The sequence below is a fragment of the Lactuca serriola genome, chromosome 2 (assembly GCF_051521515.1).
Source record: "Lactuca serriola cultivar US96UC23 chromosome 2, Lser_US96UC23_V15, whole genome shotgun sequence".
In the NCBI taxonomy this organism is placed as follows: domain Eukaryota; kingdom Viridiplantae; phylum Streptophyta; class Magnoliopsida; order Asterales; family Asteraceae; genus Lactuca; species Lactuca serriola.
This window is the reverse complement of record NC_136409.1, coordinates 185,891,482-185,911,605: the sequence shown is the minus strand read 5'-3', so window position 1 is coordinate 185,911,605 and position 20,124 is coordinate 185,891,482. Positions and strand designations below refer to the sequence as shown.

General features: G+C 35.2%; 2 protein-coding genes across 3 annotated transcripts in view; one reads left to right on the top strand and one right to left on the bottom strand.

Annotated features, from left to right (window-relative positions):
- LOC145087724 (alpha-dioxygenase PIOX-like) overlaps nucleotides 1-14,778 on the top strand; it is a 23,195-nt gene extending 8,417 nt beyond the window's left edge. Inside the window, exons 3-10 of the mRNA XM_079025767.1 lie at nucleotides 12,304-12,453; nucleotides 12,546-12,679; nucleotides 12,808-13,021; nucleotides 13,095-13,240; nucleotides 13,309-13,536; nucleotides 13,605-13,807; nucleotides 14,043-14,286; nucleotides 14,370-14,778. Coding sequence (XP_078881893.1) covers nucleotides 12,304-12,453; nucleotides 12,546-12,679; nucleotides 12,808-13,021; nucleotides 13,095-13,240; nucleotides 13,309-13,536; nucleotides 13,605-13,807; nucleotides 14,043-14,286; nucleotides 14,370-14,595 — 1,545 coding nt within the window. The 3' untranslated portion in view covers nucleotides 14,596-14,778. The remainder of the gene's footprint in view (nucleotides 1-12,303; nucleotides 12,454-12,545; nucleotides 12,680-12,807; nucleotides 13,022-13,094; nucleotides 13,241-13,308; nucleotides 13,537-13,604; nucleotides 13,808-14,042; nucleotides 14,287-14,369) is intronic.
- Nucleotides 14,713-20,124, bottom strand: LOC145087723 (uncharacterized). Of its 2 annotated transcripts, none has more exons than XM_079025765.1 (4): nucleotides 19,473-20,124; nucleotides 18,381-18,752; nucleotides 15,055-18,308; nucleotides 14,713-14,971 (listed from the first exon to the last, which is right to left on the bottom strand). In XM_079025765.1, the coding sequence occupies exons 1-3, from the start codon at nucleotides 19,602-19,604 to the stop codon at nucleotides 15,090-15,092; spliced, it is 3,723 nt and encodes a 1,240-aa protein (XP_078881891.1). In that variant the 5' UTR covers nucleotides 19,605-20,124; the 3' UTR covers nucleotides 14,713-14,971; nucleotides 15,055-15,089. The 2 variants fall into 2 exon arrangements, with proteins under 2 accessions (XP_078881891.1, XP_078881892.1); XM_079025766.1 differs by having other exon boundaries at nucleotides 15,055-18,293.

Below are 20,124 nucleotides of genomic sequence, written 5' to 3'. Positions count from 1 at the left end.
CATTTCTTGAATGCGTTGAAAACCTCAGACTTCTGCTTCAAGAAATAAACCTGAACTTTTTATGTTCATTCATCAATGAAGATAACATAGTATCGAGATCCTCTAATTAAAGAAACTAAAGTGGGACCGTAAACATCTGAGTGAACTAACTCCAATTTCTCAGACTTGGATGGATGACCTATCTTCATAAAAGTGGATTTCTTCTGTCTTCCAAGGATATATGGCTCACGAGAAGTAATTGTCACGGTCTTCAGATATGGAATTCTTCCTTTGGAGACTAGCATCTTCATTTCCTCCTTACTTACCCCTACTTTGAAACGACTCAAAAATACGACCCAAAAATTTCATTTTTCAACATAACCAAAAACCATAATCTGAGTGTCATATCATAAAACCATACATGATGTATCTCAAAATAATAAAACACTGTGCGGAAAATTGTATCATATCCATGTCATATAAATATCAAGAACTAAATCAACTCCCAGGATAAAAGCTGAAGCTGTGGTGTGTGCGATGCCATCATCCCGAGCTCTTCCCTCTACTGGCGGAAGTACCTGAAACCAAAACTGAAACTATAAGCACGAAGCTTAGTGAGCTCCCCCAAATTACCACATACCATACAATAATATATCAAACACATACTGGGGCCTTGCCCCCTCCATCGGACCAAAGTCCGAAGCTGACTGACTGGGACCTTGTCCCCTACATCGGACCGGAGACCGAAGCTGACATCGGACCGAAGTCCGAAGCTGACTGGGACCGTGTCCCCTACATCGAACCTAAGTTCGAAGCTGACATCGGAACGAAGTCCGAAGCTGACTGGGACCTTGTCCCCTACATCGAACCGAAGTTCGAAGCTGACATCGGGCCGAAGTCCGAAGCTGACTGGGACCTTGTCCCCTACATCGAACCGAAGTCCGAAGCTGACATCGGACCATAGTCCGAAGCTGACTGATCATAACATAAACGTATCACTTAACATGAACACACATAATCCTGTCTGAGCCACGAAGGCATCAAACGTGCTAACTACTGCATCGGATAACAATCCGGATACTACTATTAGCTAAACGGGTCGGCGTTGTGACCTTAGACCCGTTCCTACTGAAAAGGAACTCACCTCGTGAACTGGCTGCTGAGTGAATAGCTCTGAGGGCTAACTGTTGCTGCTCCGGTGCCTCCCCGGCTACAAGTCCATAAACACACTCAATCAAATACTAAACACTGCATTGGGTAAAATGACTCTTTTACCCTTGGTCAAAGTCAACTCTCAGACAAAGTCAACTCTCGGTCAAAGTCAACCCACATTTGACCTGACTCGCCGAGTTGGGCTGCCAACTCGCCGAGTCCCTATTCTTACTCCTCGACCCTACTCGCTACTACTCGTCGAGTATGGCATCGACTCGACGAGTACTCATTCGATCCAAGAACTCAGAAAATCTTCATCCGACTCGCCGAGTCATATGAACAACTCGACGAGTTGTTCTTGAGCTTAAGAAGATTGCCTTGGACTCGCTGAGTTGTATGAACAACTCGCCGAGTCCCTCCATTACTGAGTCTACCCTCAAACTCGCTGAGTCCACTCCACTACTCACTGGTCCCACTCGACACCGCTCAAAAAGGAAGAATCGGGGACTCGCGACTCGACTCGCCGAGTCGTTCTTCCGACTCGCCGAGTCGCCGCCATGCAACTATTCTACACTCGATTCTGCTCGAATCCAAAACATACAAATGATAGATCTGAGTCCAATAAGCTGATTTACCACGTAAAGTTTCCAACTTTACGTGTACAAACACATGAACAAGGGAATAAAGGCTAAAAGATGCTTAAAAGGGGTAGATCTAGGGTTAATATGCAAAATAGCTCCATAAAGGCAATAGATCTGGGCTCTACAACTCCTAAATGAACAGATCTAAGGTTATCTCGGCATAAGAGATCTTCCATATCAACATAAAGCTTTGAGAAAGGCATTAACAAGATCTAGAAAGGGTTTTAAGGCATAAAAGAGAGGGAAAACGGAAGAATACCTCAAAGAGCTCTTGTTTTCCCTTGAATCTCTGCTCTGAAATCCTTCTCCTTGCTCCTTTCTTCTTCTCCTTCTTCAAGCCTTCACAAATGCACACAAGATCACTAAAACAAACACTCAAGATCGAATTAGGGTTTTCTCACAGCTTTTGAGGGTGAAGGAGGCGAGATTGGGGGCTATAAGGTGGCTTAAATAGTGGGCAACCCGGGGATTTAGGGTTTCTCCCAGACGGATAGACTCGCCGAGTCGCCAGCTAATCACGTGCTCGAAATCCCGACCCTACTCGGCGAGTCAGGCTATGAACTCGCCGAGTCCCTCTTGCAAAACTTCAAAATAAATACCAAGGAATTATCATACCGGAGACGGGTCGTTACATACTTCTTCTACAGAAGGTGTTTCATCTTTAGAAACCTCCGCCATATATATTATACCATGTTTTTTACCTTTAGCAAGAATTAAGGTCCCTTTATTCACCTTCCATTGTTGATGACCAAATGTAACATGGTGATTCTCATTATCAAGTTGCCTTACTAATATCAATATTCTCTTCAGGTATAAAAAAAACTTGACATTCTTCAAGGTAAATTTCATTCCCAAATTTGTATTGAAAAGCACATCCCCAACAAATGTGATATCTAAGAACTTTTTATCTACAAGTTTGACATTCCTATTGTAGTGTTTGAAATTTTGCATTACATCTTTGGAATAACTAGCATGAAACAATGCACCAGAGTTCCATGATTTTCGATTCTATTGAGTTTTTGATACAATAAACAAGTGCGTCATCGCCAAAATCAGTTGCCACATTCATCTCCTTCTAGCATGTATCTTCCAAAGGCTTCAGACACTAATTCCTGAAGTGACCGCTATCTTTGTAATTCCAACTAGTGATATCCCTTATGTTGTTACATCTACCTCTTTTTCTCGATTTTGATCTTCCTCTACCTTCATCCCATTTATTAGACCCTCCTCCTATGTCTTTAGTACTTAAGAGACTATTAAAAGCTTCTTCAACACTCCGTCTGCACACATCCTCACTAAGGATTAAATCGTGAATGTCTTCGAATGCTAGCTTAGCACATCCAACTGAGCTGCTAATTGTTGTTATTGTACCAAACCAACTATCAGAAAAAGGTGATGATAGTAGCAATGCATAGACTTCATCCAAGAATTCAATACCAACCAAAATCAACCTTGAAATGATTTAATTGAATTCATTAACATGATTGGTAACTGAGCCACCATCCTTTGCCTTCAGATTCATCAACTATCGAATCGAGAAAACCTTATTTGTTGCTGAATGTTTTTCATACATATTAGAAAGCGCCTTGATAGACCCATGAGTAGTCTTCAAATTGACATTGTTGCAAGCTACATTCTTTACCAAGGATAATCTCATCATACCAAGTACATGTCGATCTAATAATTCCCACTAATCCTTCTTTATCGCTTCAGATTTCTTTTCGGACAATGGTTCATGTAATTTCTTTAAGTAAAGACAGTCTCCGATTAGCATTCTTTCGAATCCGAAATCATGACCTTCGAATTTTTCGATCTTAACTTTCCCATATTCAACCACAACTCGTATACCAGTTTGTTGGGAACTCAACAAAACAAGTTAAACAACTTTAGACAAATGATAAACGATTTCAGTAAAACATGCGAAAATAAAACTGAGAATTCTACAAACGAAAAAATAAACACGGTATTTAACATGGTTTGGTCAAAGTGATATACGTCCACACGCTATAGAGAGAGAGAGAGAGAGAGAGAGAGAGAGGGGAATTCATTAATTTCTGAGAACAAATACTATCACTAAATTGTTTATTGTTTGTCTGAAGTCACTATATTTTGGATGACTATCATAAAATTCACTACATTTTAGTTTTTTTTTTCATTTTAGAAACCCATAAATATAATATAACCAAATAACATAATGTCATCATGCTATGTCACGTAATCAAAAGTGTTACATCAGTTGTCAACCGGATTAACCGGTTAAATAGTCATAATTATAACAAATAGATAAAAAAAAGAGTGAAGTATATATATATATATATATATATATATATATATATATATATATATATATATATATATATATATATATGAGTGTGTGTATATGTGTGTGAAACTAAAATAAATAGATATTATTTTATTTGCCAAATTTAATTTTCTCCAGGTTAGTATTAAGATATAATACAATCAATTCAATATTTTATTATTATAAATTAGGGTTTATATTTTCATGTGAAGCAAAGAAAACCCTGAAAACAGTTGCAACAATGTAATTATTTTTTAAAAACGGACAATATTGGTTATCAGGTTCAATAGAAAATAACATTTAGCTTATCTGATTGTTATGGATTTGAATGTCTATCAAACATCATATTTCAGCAATATGACATGTTGAAAAATTGAAATATATTGAGTATTAAGTAATACGAAAAATGTAATTCATGACAAAAATAATTCGAAAAATGGATATTCATAACAATATAACAGATACATATTTTAAAACAATATAAATAAAAATGGATTCAATAATATATTATTATGTAATAAAAGTTATAGTAAAGAAAACCAGAATAATTTGCTTGAGTTATTTATAAAGGTAAAATGAATATATATATATATATATATATATATATATATATATATATATATATATATATATATATATATATATATATATATATATATATATAGGGCCGGTCCATTGTTTTTTACTACCCGGGGCGAGATAAAAAAATTATGCCATTATATGTGTAACGTACAATAACAAAAACATATAATCAAACAAATGTAGTAATTTCTAATATAAAAAATGCAGTAATTTTTATAATCAAACAAATAACACAACCAAAATATACAAAAAATCACCTAAAACGATGTCTTCGCGCATTTTTTGAAGCGAAAACATCTCTTATTTTACAATAATCAATATTTTTTAGAAAATCACTTTCAATACTTAAAATTGCTAATCCATTCAATCTTTCTTGAGCCATGGTACTTCGGAGATACGATTTCAAAAGCTTCAATTTTGAAAAACTTCTTTCCGCGGAAGCAACCGTAACCGGCACCGTCAATAATATCCTATATGCAACCAACACATTAGGGAACATATCCATTCTTCTTGCATACTCCATTATTTGAATAGATGTCCAAGGACTTTGACTTTTGTATGCTTCATCCGGCAACATTTTCTGCAAAAGTTTTAACTCAATGAATAAACCATCTCCATCAATATCATAATCTGCACCATTTTTCAAATTGGACTCAAGATTTAAACAACATTTCTTTAATTCATCATCAACTAAAGAAACTAATTTGGAACCATCAAACAAAAAACCAAATATCGATTCAAAATATTGCATTTGTTCAAATCTACTTTTTAATTAAACAAGAGCCATATCAACAAGAATAAAAAAAATAATCTCTTTTAAATGCTTCTTGAGAAGATTGGTGTTCTCTTTCGGTATTTGGAATTTCATCAAAATGTTGTTTTCTTTTTTTATTGCGTTTTTGAGGAAATTCGGGTTTAACTTTAATACTATTTGCTATTTCTTTTGCTTCACTAATAGCAAAGTCAAACCCACTTTCCCTATATTCTTCAAAATAATTAATTAACCCTTCTAAATTTTTTACAGCAACATCAAGAAGCATTTCTTTGGATTGTAACTTTTTGCTTACCAAATTAATTTTGAAATATATTATTATGAAGAGCTTAAATATACTTTTATCTATATAATGATACAAATTTTGGTTGATCCAACGTATATCAACATGACATATTTTCAGTCTTAACTTTTTGTTATATCATTATAAAATACATTTTTTAGTATATATATATATATATATATATATATATATATATATATATATATATATATATATATATATATATATATACACACTAAAAAATGTATTTTATAATGATATAACAAAAAGTTAAGACTGAAAATATGTCATGTTGATATACGTTGGATCAACCAAAATTTGTATCATTATATAGATAAAAGTATATTTAAGCTCTTCATAATAATATATTTCAATTTATATCGAGTATTATGTTATAGAAAAACGTAATATGTAACGATATAAAGGAAAAAACCCTACTTTACAACAATATAAATGAAACAAATTTTAAGATCAAAAATATGTCATATCTGATATATTTCGGACTGATACAACTTTGTATTATTATTATTATTATTATTATTATTATTATATATATATATATATATATATATATATATATATATATATATATATATATATATATATATGTGTGTGTGTGTGAAAGTTTCTAAATGATATATTCGGATTTATACCAAGTATTACATAAAAAAAAGTTGTGATAAAAATCAGATTAAGTAGAGGTAATAAATTAATAATCTAATAATCAAAAAATAAGATAGTCTCAATGACATATTTTGATTTATACCGACTATTACGTAATATAAAAACATATTTTATAACAATTTAAAATAAAAACAAATCTACATTAATGATACAAAAAAGTAGGATTTAAGATCGAAAATATATCATGTTTGATATATATTGGATTGAGACATGTTTTTTTATCATTATATAAGGAAAAAATAATTATAAAGTTTAAATGATATATTCTGATTTATACCAAATATTATATGTTATATAAGAAAAACTATAATGAAAAACATGTTAAACAGCTTAAATTAATTATAATAACAATAAAATATAAAATGTTGATTATTGTTTTTATTCATTCGTTATGAAATTTGTTAAACTAGCAAATATTGAATTTAATATCGGGTTCTCATAAAAACATTGAGAAGTTAATAGGGCAACAATGACACTCTCTATTGTCAAAATCTTTTTAGTCAATTTTTTGAAATATATATTTTCAAAGTGATTTTATATAGTTACTCATTTCACGAATATCAAATTGTAAAAAAATAATAATAATAATAAATAAATAAATAAATTGCATCGTATGTACAACCTACAACCCACGTCGAATATGTACAAGGGCTCATCATGTGTAGGTTAAATCGGAGAGCATTAATTATATTTACGGTGTATCAAAGTTTCAACTTTAGACTTCATTTATAAAATTCAACACATCAACCACTAGGCTCTGTTGGTAGGGGCGAATATCAAATAGTATGTTTGTGTCTTTATTGTTTAAACCTTTAATACTTATTTTGTACTAAAAAATTGAGATATGTGGTTTCTTCGTATCAAAGAATATTTTATGTGTCATATAAAGAAATGTAAATGCTATTGGATACAAAAAAAAAAGGACAATCGGATCTAAAATGCACCAAAAACCAATGAGAGAATGCATTAGATCACATCTAAACTCTCTAGTTAAACGTGTTTGCACGAATATTAGTGTGAGGAGGTGAATGGAGCATTAAGAAGATGGGAATGAGAGAGTTAAAGGTCCGGAAAGAATTCTAACTAATCTGTGCAAGTAGCTTTGGAGGAAGGAGTGTGTTCACTAACAAACCTCTTAATTTAACATTGCTTCTAAAGACTGTCAAGATGTTGGTTGAGTAGAGATTTAGTAGCAGTGGCGGCCCTGGGGTGGTGCCGGCGGTGCGGTCGCACCGGGCCTCCGATCTTGGAGGGCCTCCGATTTTTGGGATAATTTATAGTTATAGTATTGGTATTTTTGTGAAATCTATTTTTATGTTTTATCAATAAATAAAATTAGTCTGGTAACATTTGGTACCAATTTTAGATACATTTTAATTTTGAAAAAAAATCAACAAAAATCAAAATCTAATCATAAATTTAAAATTTATCAACAATTTAAGGAAAATATCTATATCCAAAAAAAAATGCAAATCTGTTTTCTTTATAAATTTTAGAAAACGTTTTTATTTTTTATAAACTCACCAAAAAGTAAGAAAAAATCTCATAGATGAATTTTCTTTTAAAAATGCTACAAGATTGATGTTTAGAAAATAATAATGTGTTCCTTTTTTTAAAATTGTTTATAACAGTTTTACAGATTTATTTGATTACCAATGAGTGAAGACATTATTTTGTGGTAGTGAATTTATGAGATGTTTTTTAGCAACTTTATATTTTGAATTAGTGGTAACAAATGTAATTAATAATATTTACAAGAAATTTTTTATGGGGCCTCACTTTAGCTTTTACACAAGTTCTCCGAAATGTCAGGGTCGGGCCTGTTTAGTAGTCATATTTATATAGAAAAGCAAGGGAGATGTATAAAGTGTGGCAATTAGGATGATATTTAGCTACTTAGTGTACCATGAAATTATGTGACGGGGCGTTCAATGTGGGGTTGTGTCATGAAAATGTTGTATTGGAAAATCAATTATACTTAATGTCAACATGGTCAACATCAGAAATGATCCACCTCCTAATATGCCTTGTAGATCAAGAAACATACAAAAAGAAGCATGAATCCTAATACGGTGTTCATGACATGGAGAAGATGTATGAGATCGTTCCACAGGAAACAATTTGGATGACCTTAGAAGCTAAAAGGGTCCCAATGAGATATGCCTTTTCTACAAGCGATATGTATTTTTGGTCCACCATATGTGCCTAAACTTCAACCGGTGATATAATGGAAATTAGGTTGCATTAGATATTAGCTTTTAGCACATACATCTTTGCTTTGATTTTGAATTATATGTAGTGTTCTATTTAAGGAGGGCTACCAAAAAGTGTATGATTTTTCTAAAGATATTGTGTTGATGGCAAAAGACTATGATCCTACTAAATGTTAGATTAGATACTTGGAGTAGGACGTTGAAAGAGAATGTGTTACAAGTCAAAAGCATCAATATGAAATACCTTTGGTATAGATTTGGTAGGGATTATAATAATTGAGGAGTATATAACTATGCATCGGAGAGCAACTACTACACCTAAAGGGTGTATTTAGGATCTATGATCCATAAGGAAAATAGTGTTGAAAAATATGTTTCCTATTATGAAAGGCAAGTTAGTTAAAGTGGAGGGTGACAATACGAGTTTTATACGACTAAAAGCTCCCATGAACTAAAGGATAGATTTATAAGATGGTAGTTTGGACAACAATTGCATATAGATCATAAAGTTGTCTTATTGGGAATGAATTTGTGGGGAAGATGGGAGTTTTAGAAATAAATTTTGTAATATATTTATGGTTGAACATTATTAATAGGTTAGAAGTGGCATTGATCATCTAAAAATTGAAGGAAGAAATATTGTGGTTATTCAAACATGTATAAAAGAGGCAACCAATTACTATGGTTATAAGAATGGAGATGGTTACAATTAATGGTGTGAGGAAGATAGGACGCATGTGAAGGAAGTGGAAAGATAGTCTAGGTTAGGAAAGAAGGATTTTGCTCCTTACATGGAAATAACCTTGTATATGAGTGTGTGGATGCTTAAAATTAGGAAAATGGAGTAGTGTGGGTCATAGTCTCTTTTTTTTTAATTTATATGTGTTATATACACTATGTAATTAACTATTTTTCCTTTTATTTCTTTCAGCTCTATTGCTTGTATTTTCTTTATTTTTTACTTCCTTTTTATATACGATTATGAGCTTGAGTTTCATATGGCAAAGGTCAATATTTGGAAGTTGGCTCTCTATTTTTAGAGAATTTGATGTCATATGACCATTTGATGTAAATAGAAAATATTCAAGTGTATGATGTTGTACAAGTCAAATGGTGTAAATTTGTATAAGGCTAGTTTGATCCCAAAATTACGAATGATGTAGGTTAAAAAAACATGTGCCCTTAGTGGGGTCTGCCCCTTGTGTTGGTCATGCTAGCATATCGACGAATAGCGTTGACGAATAATGACTTTTCGGTGTTTGGAGCAACATCCTAAAATCTAAATACATATTTGATAAGTCATGAAAGTGACATTGCTTCAAACCAATCTAATCAATGTTTTCATAAAATAAAAATAAAAAAAGAATAAAAAAAAATTGATGTTTGTTGTGCATGAATGATTGTTTGCATGTATGTTAATAACATGTTATTTTTGTTATGTTGATCAAACTAACAATTTTTTGTCACAAAAATTTTACATAAAGTAAATGGATAAGGTGTGTGTAAACATTGGGATAAGTATTAAACATCAAAGGGGCCATTATTATATTAAGTAAATTTCAAATAAATTCAGCTATGGTGATTGTTGTCTCGTGATCACTCTATAGATCTGAGTGTAAAACTAATGCATAATTAGCATGGTCAAAATATAACTAAGTTGATATGGGTTATTTGGTGTTTGATATATGTCAATGACAAGCACCACACCTTATATTGCTTAATCCCTATGGAAATTATGTAGGTTGTGTAAGCAATTTGAGTATTCAACATTAGTGAGAAACTCAAAGAATATTTGAAAATATAAAAAGGAACCATGGAGTACGGTGTGAGTTATCTTAGGGGAGATGTCATTTCTTGGGCTTCCAATATATAAACTTGCATAAAAACATCAACAATGGAATCCAAATTTGTTGCATTGCCAACTATCGTAAAATAGGTATTATTATTAAGAAGTTTAGTATATGTAATTTTGTTATGGCCTAAATTGATTTCACGAATCTTTTTCATTATGATAGTTTTCCTAATTTGGTTTAAGACATATATACAAGTATAAAATATCAAGTTTAAACATTTGGGTGTTAGACACAGCATGGTTAGGAAGTTAGTAATGAATGTTCTGATATTGCTAAATGTGTTGAGATGCATTAGAAATTGGCAAACCATTTCACTAAATGTGTAAAAATGAATTAGTCCACAAGTTTGTTATTTCAGATGGGATTAATTAAAATCAACATAAACCCTTGACAACATTAGAACCTAAATTCATTATAGGAATATGACACTTAAATATTAGAACGCTTGATAAATCATTAGATGTATTTGTTCGAATCTACAATGGCAAAGGCTAATGCTTTGTCCTCTTAATAATTCATTTGGTAAAATGTATTGTAGGTTACATGATTTAAAAGAAATATCTATGTGATCGTGAAGTATAACTACATTTTTAAAAAATAGGACTTAATTTTTACGGTGGATAAGGGAATATAACTTTACAATTCATTCATCATTATTTACTAGATAAGTGTAGAAATCTATATGTATTTTATCTTTAAGTATTTAATTATAAATTCAATCCTTATGACACCTCAATTCTAGAGTAGTTAGGATACGTAAAATAATGTTACAAAAATTGATCAATTCGACATTTGCATTTATACACAAGTTTTTTTTGTTTACATTATTGTATAAATTCAATGGTTATACTAAAATGGGGGAGGGTTGTTGCTCATTTTAGTGTCACCTAACTATTTGATGTAATTAGAATTTATACACATGTCAAAGAAGACTTGGACTGTGATCTAATAAGAGTTAGATACATATATAAGATTAGTTTGATTCCAAACACGAAGAATGATGTGGGTCAAAGGGAAGAGACCATTGTGGTGTTATATTGGAATGGATTTTGACCATGGAAAATATTCATTTTCCAAACCTCAAAGAACCTTTAACTACCCTTCAGAAACCTTTCAAAACCTTCTAAATGCTTATGAAGTGAAGTTCCCTTCTAGACTTGAGAAGTTGAAATCCTTGATTGAGATGTTTGTGAACCTTCTAAAAACTGATCAAGTGAAGTACCCTTTTGTATTTCTGAAGTTGAAGCCCATAATGGACATGTATGAGTGCCTTCTAAAGATTTTAAAAGGTGGTGTGCCTTCTGAATAATTTAGAAGGTGAGATTTTATGAGCTACTCAAATCTTACTGGTTCAATCCTAACTGTCTATAATTGTTTGTAGCTTTTAAAAAGTCATCAATTCATTATCCTTATCCATTTTATATGTACAATGGGTAGATATACTAAGTATATGTCATAATTTTGGCTCTTCTACAAATTTGAACCTTTCATACACGAACTTACTTTGTTGCTTCATTTGTGTGCGTAAGAACTTGAAGTGCTATCTTGTAGATTATCTTGTATCAAAGTTGTTTATACCCAGGCAAAAGGTCAAATTATCGATTAAGGAAAGATAAATTATACATGATTCATAAGATATTCATGAACCATGATCATCAATTTGCTCTTATTTCATCCCCTTATTTTTAACATTTACCTTTGAGTGGAGATACGAATATCTATAACTAATCTCCACCTTACCTCATTGTTATGTGATTTGGGTATTGTTGTTGTTTGGATTTAGTCTTTCGTAAACTGGTATACATTGTATATAAAAAGTATTAAACTCTTATTTGTGTGTAGCTATTAAAGCCAGACCCCATGGTGGTGGCTACAAAACTTCTAGCACGCAAGCAGTTTATAGATACTGGAAAACAATTCAACATGATTGCTGCTTCATGGATTCAGTTCATGATTCATGATTGGATTAACCACCTTGAATCAACACAACAGGTTCGATTGGATTACATTTATTCATTCATGCGGACAACCTATCTATATAATCTTCTAATGAACACCACTTGACTATATATTTACTTCCAAAGATCGAACTTAATGCACCTAGAGAAGTAGTTGGTCAATGCCCTCTAAAATCCTTCAAATTCTACAAGACGAAAGAATTTGATACTGGTCTCAGTGATATCAAGAAAGGTCATCATAACACCAGAACTCCTTGGTGGTATTATTTCTTCCAAAACTACGATTTTTCTTTTAGATTTGTGACATTAAGTTAGAATTATGAAGTTAAGATTTGTGTGTTACAAACATTTTATATATAATATGAAGTTAAGAGGCTTATACATATAGGGACGGGAGTGTAATATATGGAAACAATTTGAGAGAATTGTGGCAAGTGAGAACATTCAAAGATGGGAAGCTAAAGATAGCAAAAGATGGTCTCCTCCAACATGACAACAATGGATTGGCCATAGCAGGTGATATCCGTAACAACTGGATTGGTGTTTCAACTTTGCAAGCCCTTTTTATCCAAGAACACAATGCTATTTGTGACACGTTAAAGGTATCTACTTGCATCCATTAATTTTAACTTAACTAATCATATTTAGCTCTTACAATATAGTTATGAAAATCAGAAAGAATATCATGATTTGGATGATGAACATTTGTATCGTCACGCAAGACTAGTGACTTCTGCGGTGATTGCCAAGATCCACACCATTGATTGGACCATTGAACTTCTGAAAACGGACACGCTTGCTGCCGCAATGAGAATTAATTGGTAATTAAATCAATTTTTTAAGTTAAAGTATTACTAGCATAAATTATGTTGAAAATTGATTAATTCAGGCATGGTGTGTTGGGGAAGAGATTCAAGGAGACAGTTGGGCATGTTGGAGGAGCTGTTTTGGGAGGTCTTGTAGGGTTAAAGAAACCTAATAACCATGGGGTACCCTACTCATTAACGGAAGAGTTTACAAGTGTTTACAGAATGCATTCGCTTTTACCTGATCAGCTTTTCATTAGGGATGTGAATTCAAAGCTAGGACCTAATAAGTCTCCAAGATTGAGCAAAAAGTAAGTTTTCGCATTGGCAGCAATTATATTCCTAATAGAACTTTTAAGTTATTATAGTAAATTTACAGGGTTGACATGATAAATTTAATTGGGAAGAACGGAGAGACGGAATTGTCGGAAATTGGATTCATAACACAAATGGTATCAATGGGTCATCAAGCATGCGGTGCACTTGAGCTATGGAATTATCCGATGTGGCTTAGGGATATTGTTCCCCAAAACATGGATGGCACAGATCGGGTCGATCATGTTGACTTACCCTCACTAGAGAGTAAGTATCATTTTTCTTTCACTAAACATACTCATTATATTATATGAAGTCCATTTTGACATATTTGTCGGATAAATTTTACTTAGATACAAAGATAGATCCCGAAAAGTATAATAATAGAGAAAAACAAGTGTTTTAATAGTAATGGTTAAAAGAAAAGGAGGATGCTATAATAAAAATATGTTGCTATTTTGAAGCATGTAGTTGTTAATTTATTAAGAAAACTGTGGTGCAGTTTATAGGGACAGGGAACGGAATGTAGCAAGATACAATGAGTTCCGTAGATCACTTTTGTTGATCCCCATCTCCAAATGGGAAGATCTAACGGATGATATAGAAGCTATTGACACATTGCGTGAAGTATACAATGATGACATTGAACAACTCGATCTGTTGGTAGGAATGGCGGCTGAGAAAAAAATCAAGGGATTCGCCATAAGTGAAACAGCCTTCATAATATTTGTAACCATGGCATCAAGGTAACCTCACACAATTTTAAAATGAAAACTGAGAAGAAACAAATAGAAATAGAAGCGAACTGACTTCTGGAAGTAAATTGTAGGAGACTTGAGGCAGACCGATTTTTCACTAGTGATTACAATGAAGAGGTGTATACAAAAAAAGGGCTTGAATGGATTAACACAACAGAGAGTTTAAAAGATGTGCTGAATCGACATTATCCAGAGATGACTGATACTTGGATGAACTCAACAAGTGCTTTTTCCGTGTGGGATGCTTCACCAGAACCTCGTAATCATGTACCCTTATATTTCCGTGTTCCTAAGTAACACACTCACTCTTCAATCTTCATGTTCCATTCCATTGCATGTATGTATAATATAATATTACTCTAGTTTTTATTTCTTGAAAAATAACACGAGTGTAGTGTTTGTGTGGGTTTAAAGTTTGAATAAAGTAAATGTAGTCATAATTGGTGAATGGAATATCAATATACCAAACTTTTGGCTGTGTAGTAACTAGTAAGTATGAAATAAAACTGCAAAGACAAGAAAACTAATTAACCTAACAAACAAAGAGTAGTAGTTAAATATCTACACTGGAAATCCTCTTCTTCTTCTTCTTCTTCTACGATGGTCACTCTCTTTCTCTCTCTCTCTCTCAGATAGATAGATAGAACGCTCCGATTCCGGTTGGCCACAAGACCTGAAAAAGTAATCACGGATTCCAAGGTTTCAGTATATAATAGTAATAAATTATGGAATGTCAATATTAAACACAAAACTCACCAGAGGGTATGCTGGAATTGAACTAGTAGTATTTTCTACTGCCATGATGGATGTTTATAGCTGTTAATCCTACTATCCCCATCCCAGCCATCAACAGGCTCCTTCCTCTTAAATACTCCACCACCACCACTGCTGCCGCCACTGGCCGCCATCTGCTGAAACATCTTCAACTGTTCATCACCAAGAGGAAGCTGTCTCAATCCTGAAGGCAATGTCTCATCCGGACCTCCAGGACCCGAGTTCAAATCCAGACCATGGGTTCCCCATTTTTTGTTATCGTTACTCGATCCACCAGGTAGACCCATAACATATGGCCTATAATTTGATGATGAAAGTGGGCCCACCAGTTGCGAGGGTATGGCTGGGAAACAAATTGGCCCAGGCCCAGGCCCAGCAGATGACCCCACATATGCTGGTGACACTGTATTTGAAGGCATAGAGAAATTAGTTTCAAATGGGAAACCTGGGAATTGGAATGGTGCTGTGGAGGGAAAAGCAACTGCAGGAGAAGATGATAACACGGGCCCTCTAAATAATTCAGGATTAAATGGAGTGCCACTACCACCACCACCACCAGAAGCAGAAGTAGCAGCCATAGGAGTCAACATTCTTTGTGGCACTGGCATGGAATAACTTTGTGCTGGAATCGGAATTGCTGGGTATGTACTACTTGGTGGAAACCAGGAATGGAAGTTTCCCACGTCTATGTTCCCCATTCTGACACTAGGAACATTAGGCAAAAACTGAATACCGTTTCTCGAATGTGGTATTGATTCGCTGCCAATTTCTTCAATTCCAGGCCCGTTGTTGAGATCAAACCCTGAAGAAAGAAGAGACCTTGGAGGGATTTGTGGTCTGCTAAAGCTAACCATTAACGGGCCCACATCGGGAGTTTCTTCACATGCATTTAAATCGAGATCGAGCCCTCCTTTGTTCCTGGAATCGACGTATTTTGATGAAGGTGGATTGTTTTGGTTTTGGTTTTGGTTGTTGACAATGACATCATCAGCAACACCAACATTGAGGTCAAAGTCCAAAAACTCACGGGCCTTTCGAGGCTCAGCTGGACGAAATGCACTGGTGGCAGCAGATCCCTTCCACCCAAGCTCAGCCTTGCCTTTTAGCAGATTCTCAGATGATAAAAAAGGTCCTTTAGCAGCTGCTGCTACAGTAACTGAAGCCACCCGGTTTCCACCCACAACAGAACTTGCAGAATGTAATGAGCTATGCCTTTCGATATCATCACTAGGAACAACTTCATTCAAGTCAAAATCCAGCTTCACTGTCTTTTCTGACACAGGAGGTGCTGATGTGGAGGCAGATGGGCCCGACCCATCTCCCTCTTGGGCCTCGTTTTTATCTACATTTTCACTGCTCTGCAGCAGGACAGAAGAATCAGGATCCGTATTTTCTTTCTCCTCAAACTGCTCTAAACTAACATGGCCACAAGATGGTTTCAGCAATTCAGAATCCACATCATCATGCTCTTTCTGCATTGATTTCTTTTCATCCTCATGCTTATCTGATGATGACCTGGAAGAAGGTTCATCATTGACATGTGTCTCGACCTTTCCACTTATACCTGTTGCATCTGCTGCTGCTGATGGAGCGGGCCCTACCTCAGGTGCCATAGGTACAGCATTACTGGTTTCCGCCAACCTGGCATGATCATGACCATTGCTGACTTTAAGATTATCTTCAACTTGGGAACCATCTTCAATTGATTGTCTGGGATTGCCATTATCTTCAGAGCAAGTGTCTTCAGGTAAAGGTTGTTTGTTTTCAGGGGAACATGATGATGTTGCCACGTCAGACCTAGACATCTCACCAGCAGCCACACTGGCGAGAAGATTCATTCCAACATCATTGCCAGCTGGCAAAGACGTGTTGACTTCAGAAAACTTCGCACAGCTTTCAACCAATGCATTTATAGAGCTGTAAGACGCTTCATGTGACTTCCCTGATTTTATTGTCCCACCTCCACCTGATGCTGAGTCAGCACCTTTGGATGCCTCACCATCGTCAGCATCACAGCCAACCAATCCTTCTTTCCCTTTACATGAATCCGTATCCATAGCTACCACATTGTTGTCTGGTGGTGTCTCCACTTTTCCCTTTGGCCTCCCACTCCCATCAAGATGATCTTCAACGGATCCACCACTGGCTGTGTGTGCAGGGCTTCTTCCCGTGTTCGGCAGCCGGACAATAAGTCTCTGACTGTTGTGTATGTTTTCTTCAGTTGCCCTTTCAGGTGTAGCTCTAAATGGTGACCCTTTACCAGAAGCAGAAGGGCTAGAACTGCTACTCTTTTCCTGTTTAACTGGCACATCTGAAGGGGCAATGCCAGGTGGCACCGGTCCCGGAAGTTTTGTAGGGCTAGAAGATTCTGGTGACTTGACGATAGCTTCACCGGAATTATGCTTACCCTGAGCTTTCACTACAGAAGGTTGTGAAGTAGAAATCTTGACTTGTTTGACCACATGAGGGGACACTTCAGGCATCATTTGCTTGTTTGACCAGGAACCTGAACCTGCACGTCTTGTACCGGATCTTGTTTCAATGATATTCATTTGCTCGACTCGTTTTCTTTCAATCATATTCATTTCAGCTTCAACACTTTTCTTCCACGTGTCAACTAAACACTTAGCTTTCTTCAAAATCTCAGGGTTTTTATGGCTACGTAAGTGATTGACAGACTTACCGACATTACAAGTCTGTAAAGCATGAATATTCACAGGTAACCTGTCAAGTGCACGAAGCAAAGCAAAAAGAAACTCCTCCACAGATAAATCACCCTCTTTAGGACTACCATCACTAATCTTCCCCTTGTGGAACTCTTGAAGCCATTCATCTAAAATAAGCAAACCCCTAAGCTGAACAAACCGACTAAGGCAATCAAAACTGTCAGTAACTGATATGACATTAACAAGCATAATTCTGGAAGCAAGGTCAACTTTCTTGTCACCACTCTCAGGCTGCATCAGCTGTATTATTTTCTCAACACCTTCAAAATCCACCAACCCTCCTTTATCAGTAATTTTGGCAATCTCAGCCTTTAACATGTCTTCAGGTCTAAGTTGACCAGAGTCTGAAGTCTGCTCTCTTTTCTTACCCTTTACCTGTGGTGTCCCATTTGGACCTGGACCAGGACCAGGACCATTCAAAGGTTTTGGGGAATGGCCTCCATACATTTCTACTCTTGTCTTATCTAAAAGCTGGTCTACTACTTCTTGTCGTTCCTGTGTCAGAAAAGACTACATAACCAATCAAGAGGATTTTCAACAGACGAAAAAGAAAGACAAAACTAAGCTAGTTACAATACTTACATTAAGATAATCTTGATCAGTTAGCCACCATAAACGTTTAGTCTCAACATCATAAACTCGTCTGCACACAAATGATGATACCCTTGAAGGAAGTTCAACTCCTTTACGAAGGAATGCGACTTTACAAGGATGAAGTAGTGATGCAGCGGGTATTTTATCTTGGTGAAAGGAGTAAAAGACCTCGTTTGGTGCTGCTTCAAGAGAGGCACCTTTTAAAAGCTTCACGTCAGAAGGGCGATAAAGCCAATTCACACTGAGGCTTAGATTGTCTTCTTTATCTACAATTAATCTACGAATTATACCAACAAATGGAGGGGAATCATGGGGTGGTTTGAACAGTGCACAGTCACCAACATGAATCTTGCGTCCATCCTGAAACAAATGTGCCAGATTTAGATACCAAAAATCAAAGATAGATAAGAAAGAGAATCAAGATTTCAGAAAGTATGTTAATTTTCATAACTCAACGTATGTTGTATGTTAGCTTTCCTTAAAAGACCTCAGACATAATTATGCATTCACAATGGCATCTAATTATATAGAAAAATCTTGTTGCAACCCCTGAGAACCACTTGCCAGCCTTGCAAACATGAAGTGATGTATATATATAATATATTCCACCACTCATTGCAGAATTTAGTAACAAAATATACCTCTATAAACAAACACAGATAATCACATCCGAAGATAGAAGATATTGAATCTCCTAAGTCCTAACTGCATGAGTTATATAGCATATCATGTAAATTGAATAAAGCGGGCATATTAAATTTACTACATATTGAAAAGGTAAGTGATTCATAAACAGCAATTTTTTTCCATACACAACAAACAGAACTGGATAAAGTGGGCATATTAAATTTACTACATACTGAAAACAGAACGTAGAGAAAAGCAAACGCAGGAAGGATGTGGTATTGTGCTTTGTGCAAGCCATGAATTGCCGTTCCAATCAATTTTCAAGATGCAAATATCAAGCAAAGGTCATGCTAATTCACTCGGCATCAATACAGGAAATAACGGATATTGAAATATTTCTAAATGTATATGTATAGCATGGATACGCGATGACTGGAATAAGAAATTACATACTTTGGAGAAAGAGTTAGAGTCAATGAATACGGAGGACTTGATGGGAGCGACTAGAGACGGCGTGGAGGGAGAGGGGACCGACCACATGTGCCGCCGGTTGAACCACAGCTCACCTTCCCACCGCCCATACATAACAGCCTTCTTCCATCATAATCATCAACGGCATCGCTTTTCGTAAAATATAATCCTTCTTCTCCGTACTGCGCGACGAGGACCATCAATTACCGGCGCCAATCTTTTGATCCCCTTTCTAATAAATTAAAAACCCTAAGTCTATGAACTGATTGATCCTGGATGAGAACAGTATGCAGGTCAGCACATCGAGATCGGTGATTCAATAACAGAATCCCTCGAAATCAGAGCTAAATCAATCATGAAAAAGTAGACGTGGTATGGGTTCGAATTAGGGCTTATGTGTCTAAGACTTGGTGAAACGATTTCGTTAACGAATAAAGGGGATAAAATTGTAGATCTACAAATTGGGGATGTCTCTGGACCGGATTTGGACCTAGCTGAGAATTCACGGAGAGAGTTGAAAACTTTTGGAGAGAGTGAGCGGATGGCGCCGATGCAATGAATGACAATGCTACGCCCAAACGGAGAATTAACGAGGCAGGTGCGGTGGTGTGATTGTTAATCGTTGTCAAGAACA

Coding starts and splice junctions, on each gene's coding strand:
- LOC145087723 (XM_079025765.1), bottom strand. CDS start 19,604: ATGTATGGGCGGTGGGAAGGTGAGCTGTGGTTCAACCGGCGGCACATG. Junction 18,753..19,472: donor ACTCTAACTCTTTCTCCAAA/GTATGTAATTTC, acceptor CATTTGTTTCAG/GATGGACGCAAGATTCATGT. Junction 18,309..18,380: donor CTGATCAAGATTATCTTAAT/GTAAGTATTGTA, acceptor TTGGTTATGTAG/TCTTTTCTGACACAGGAACG.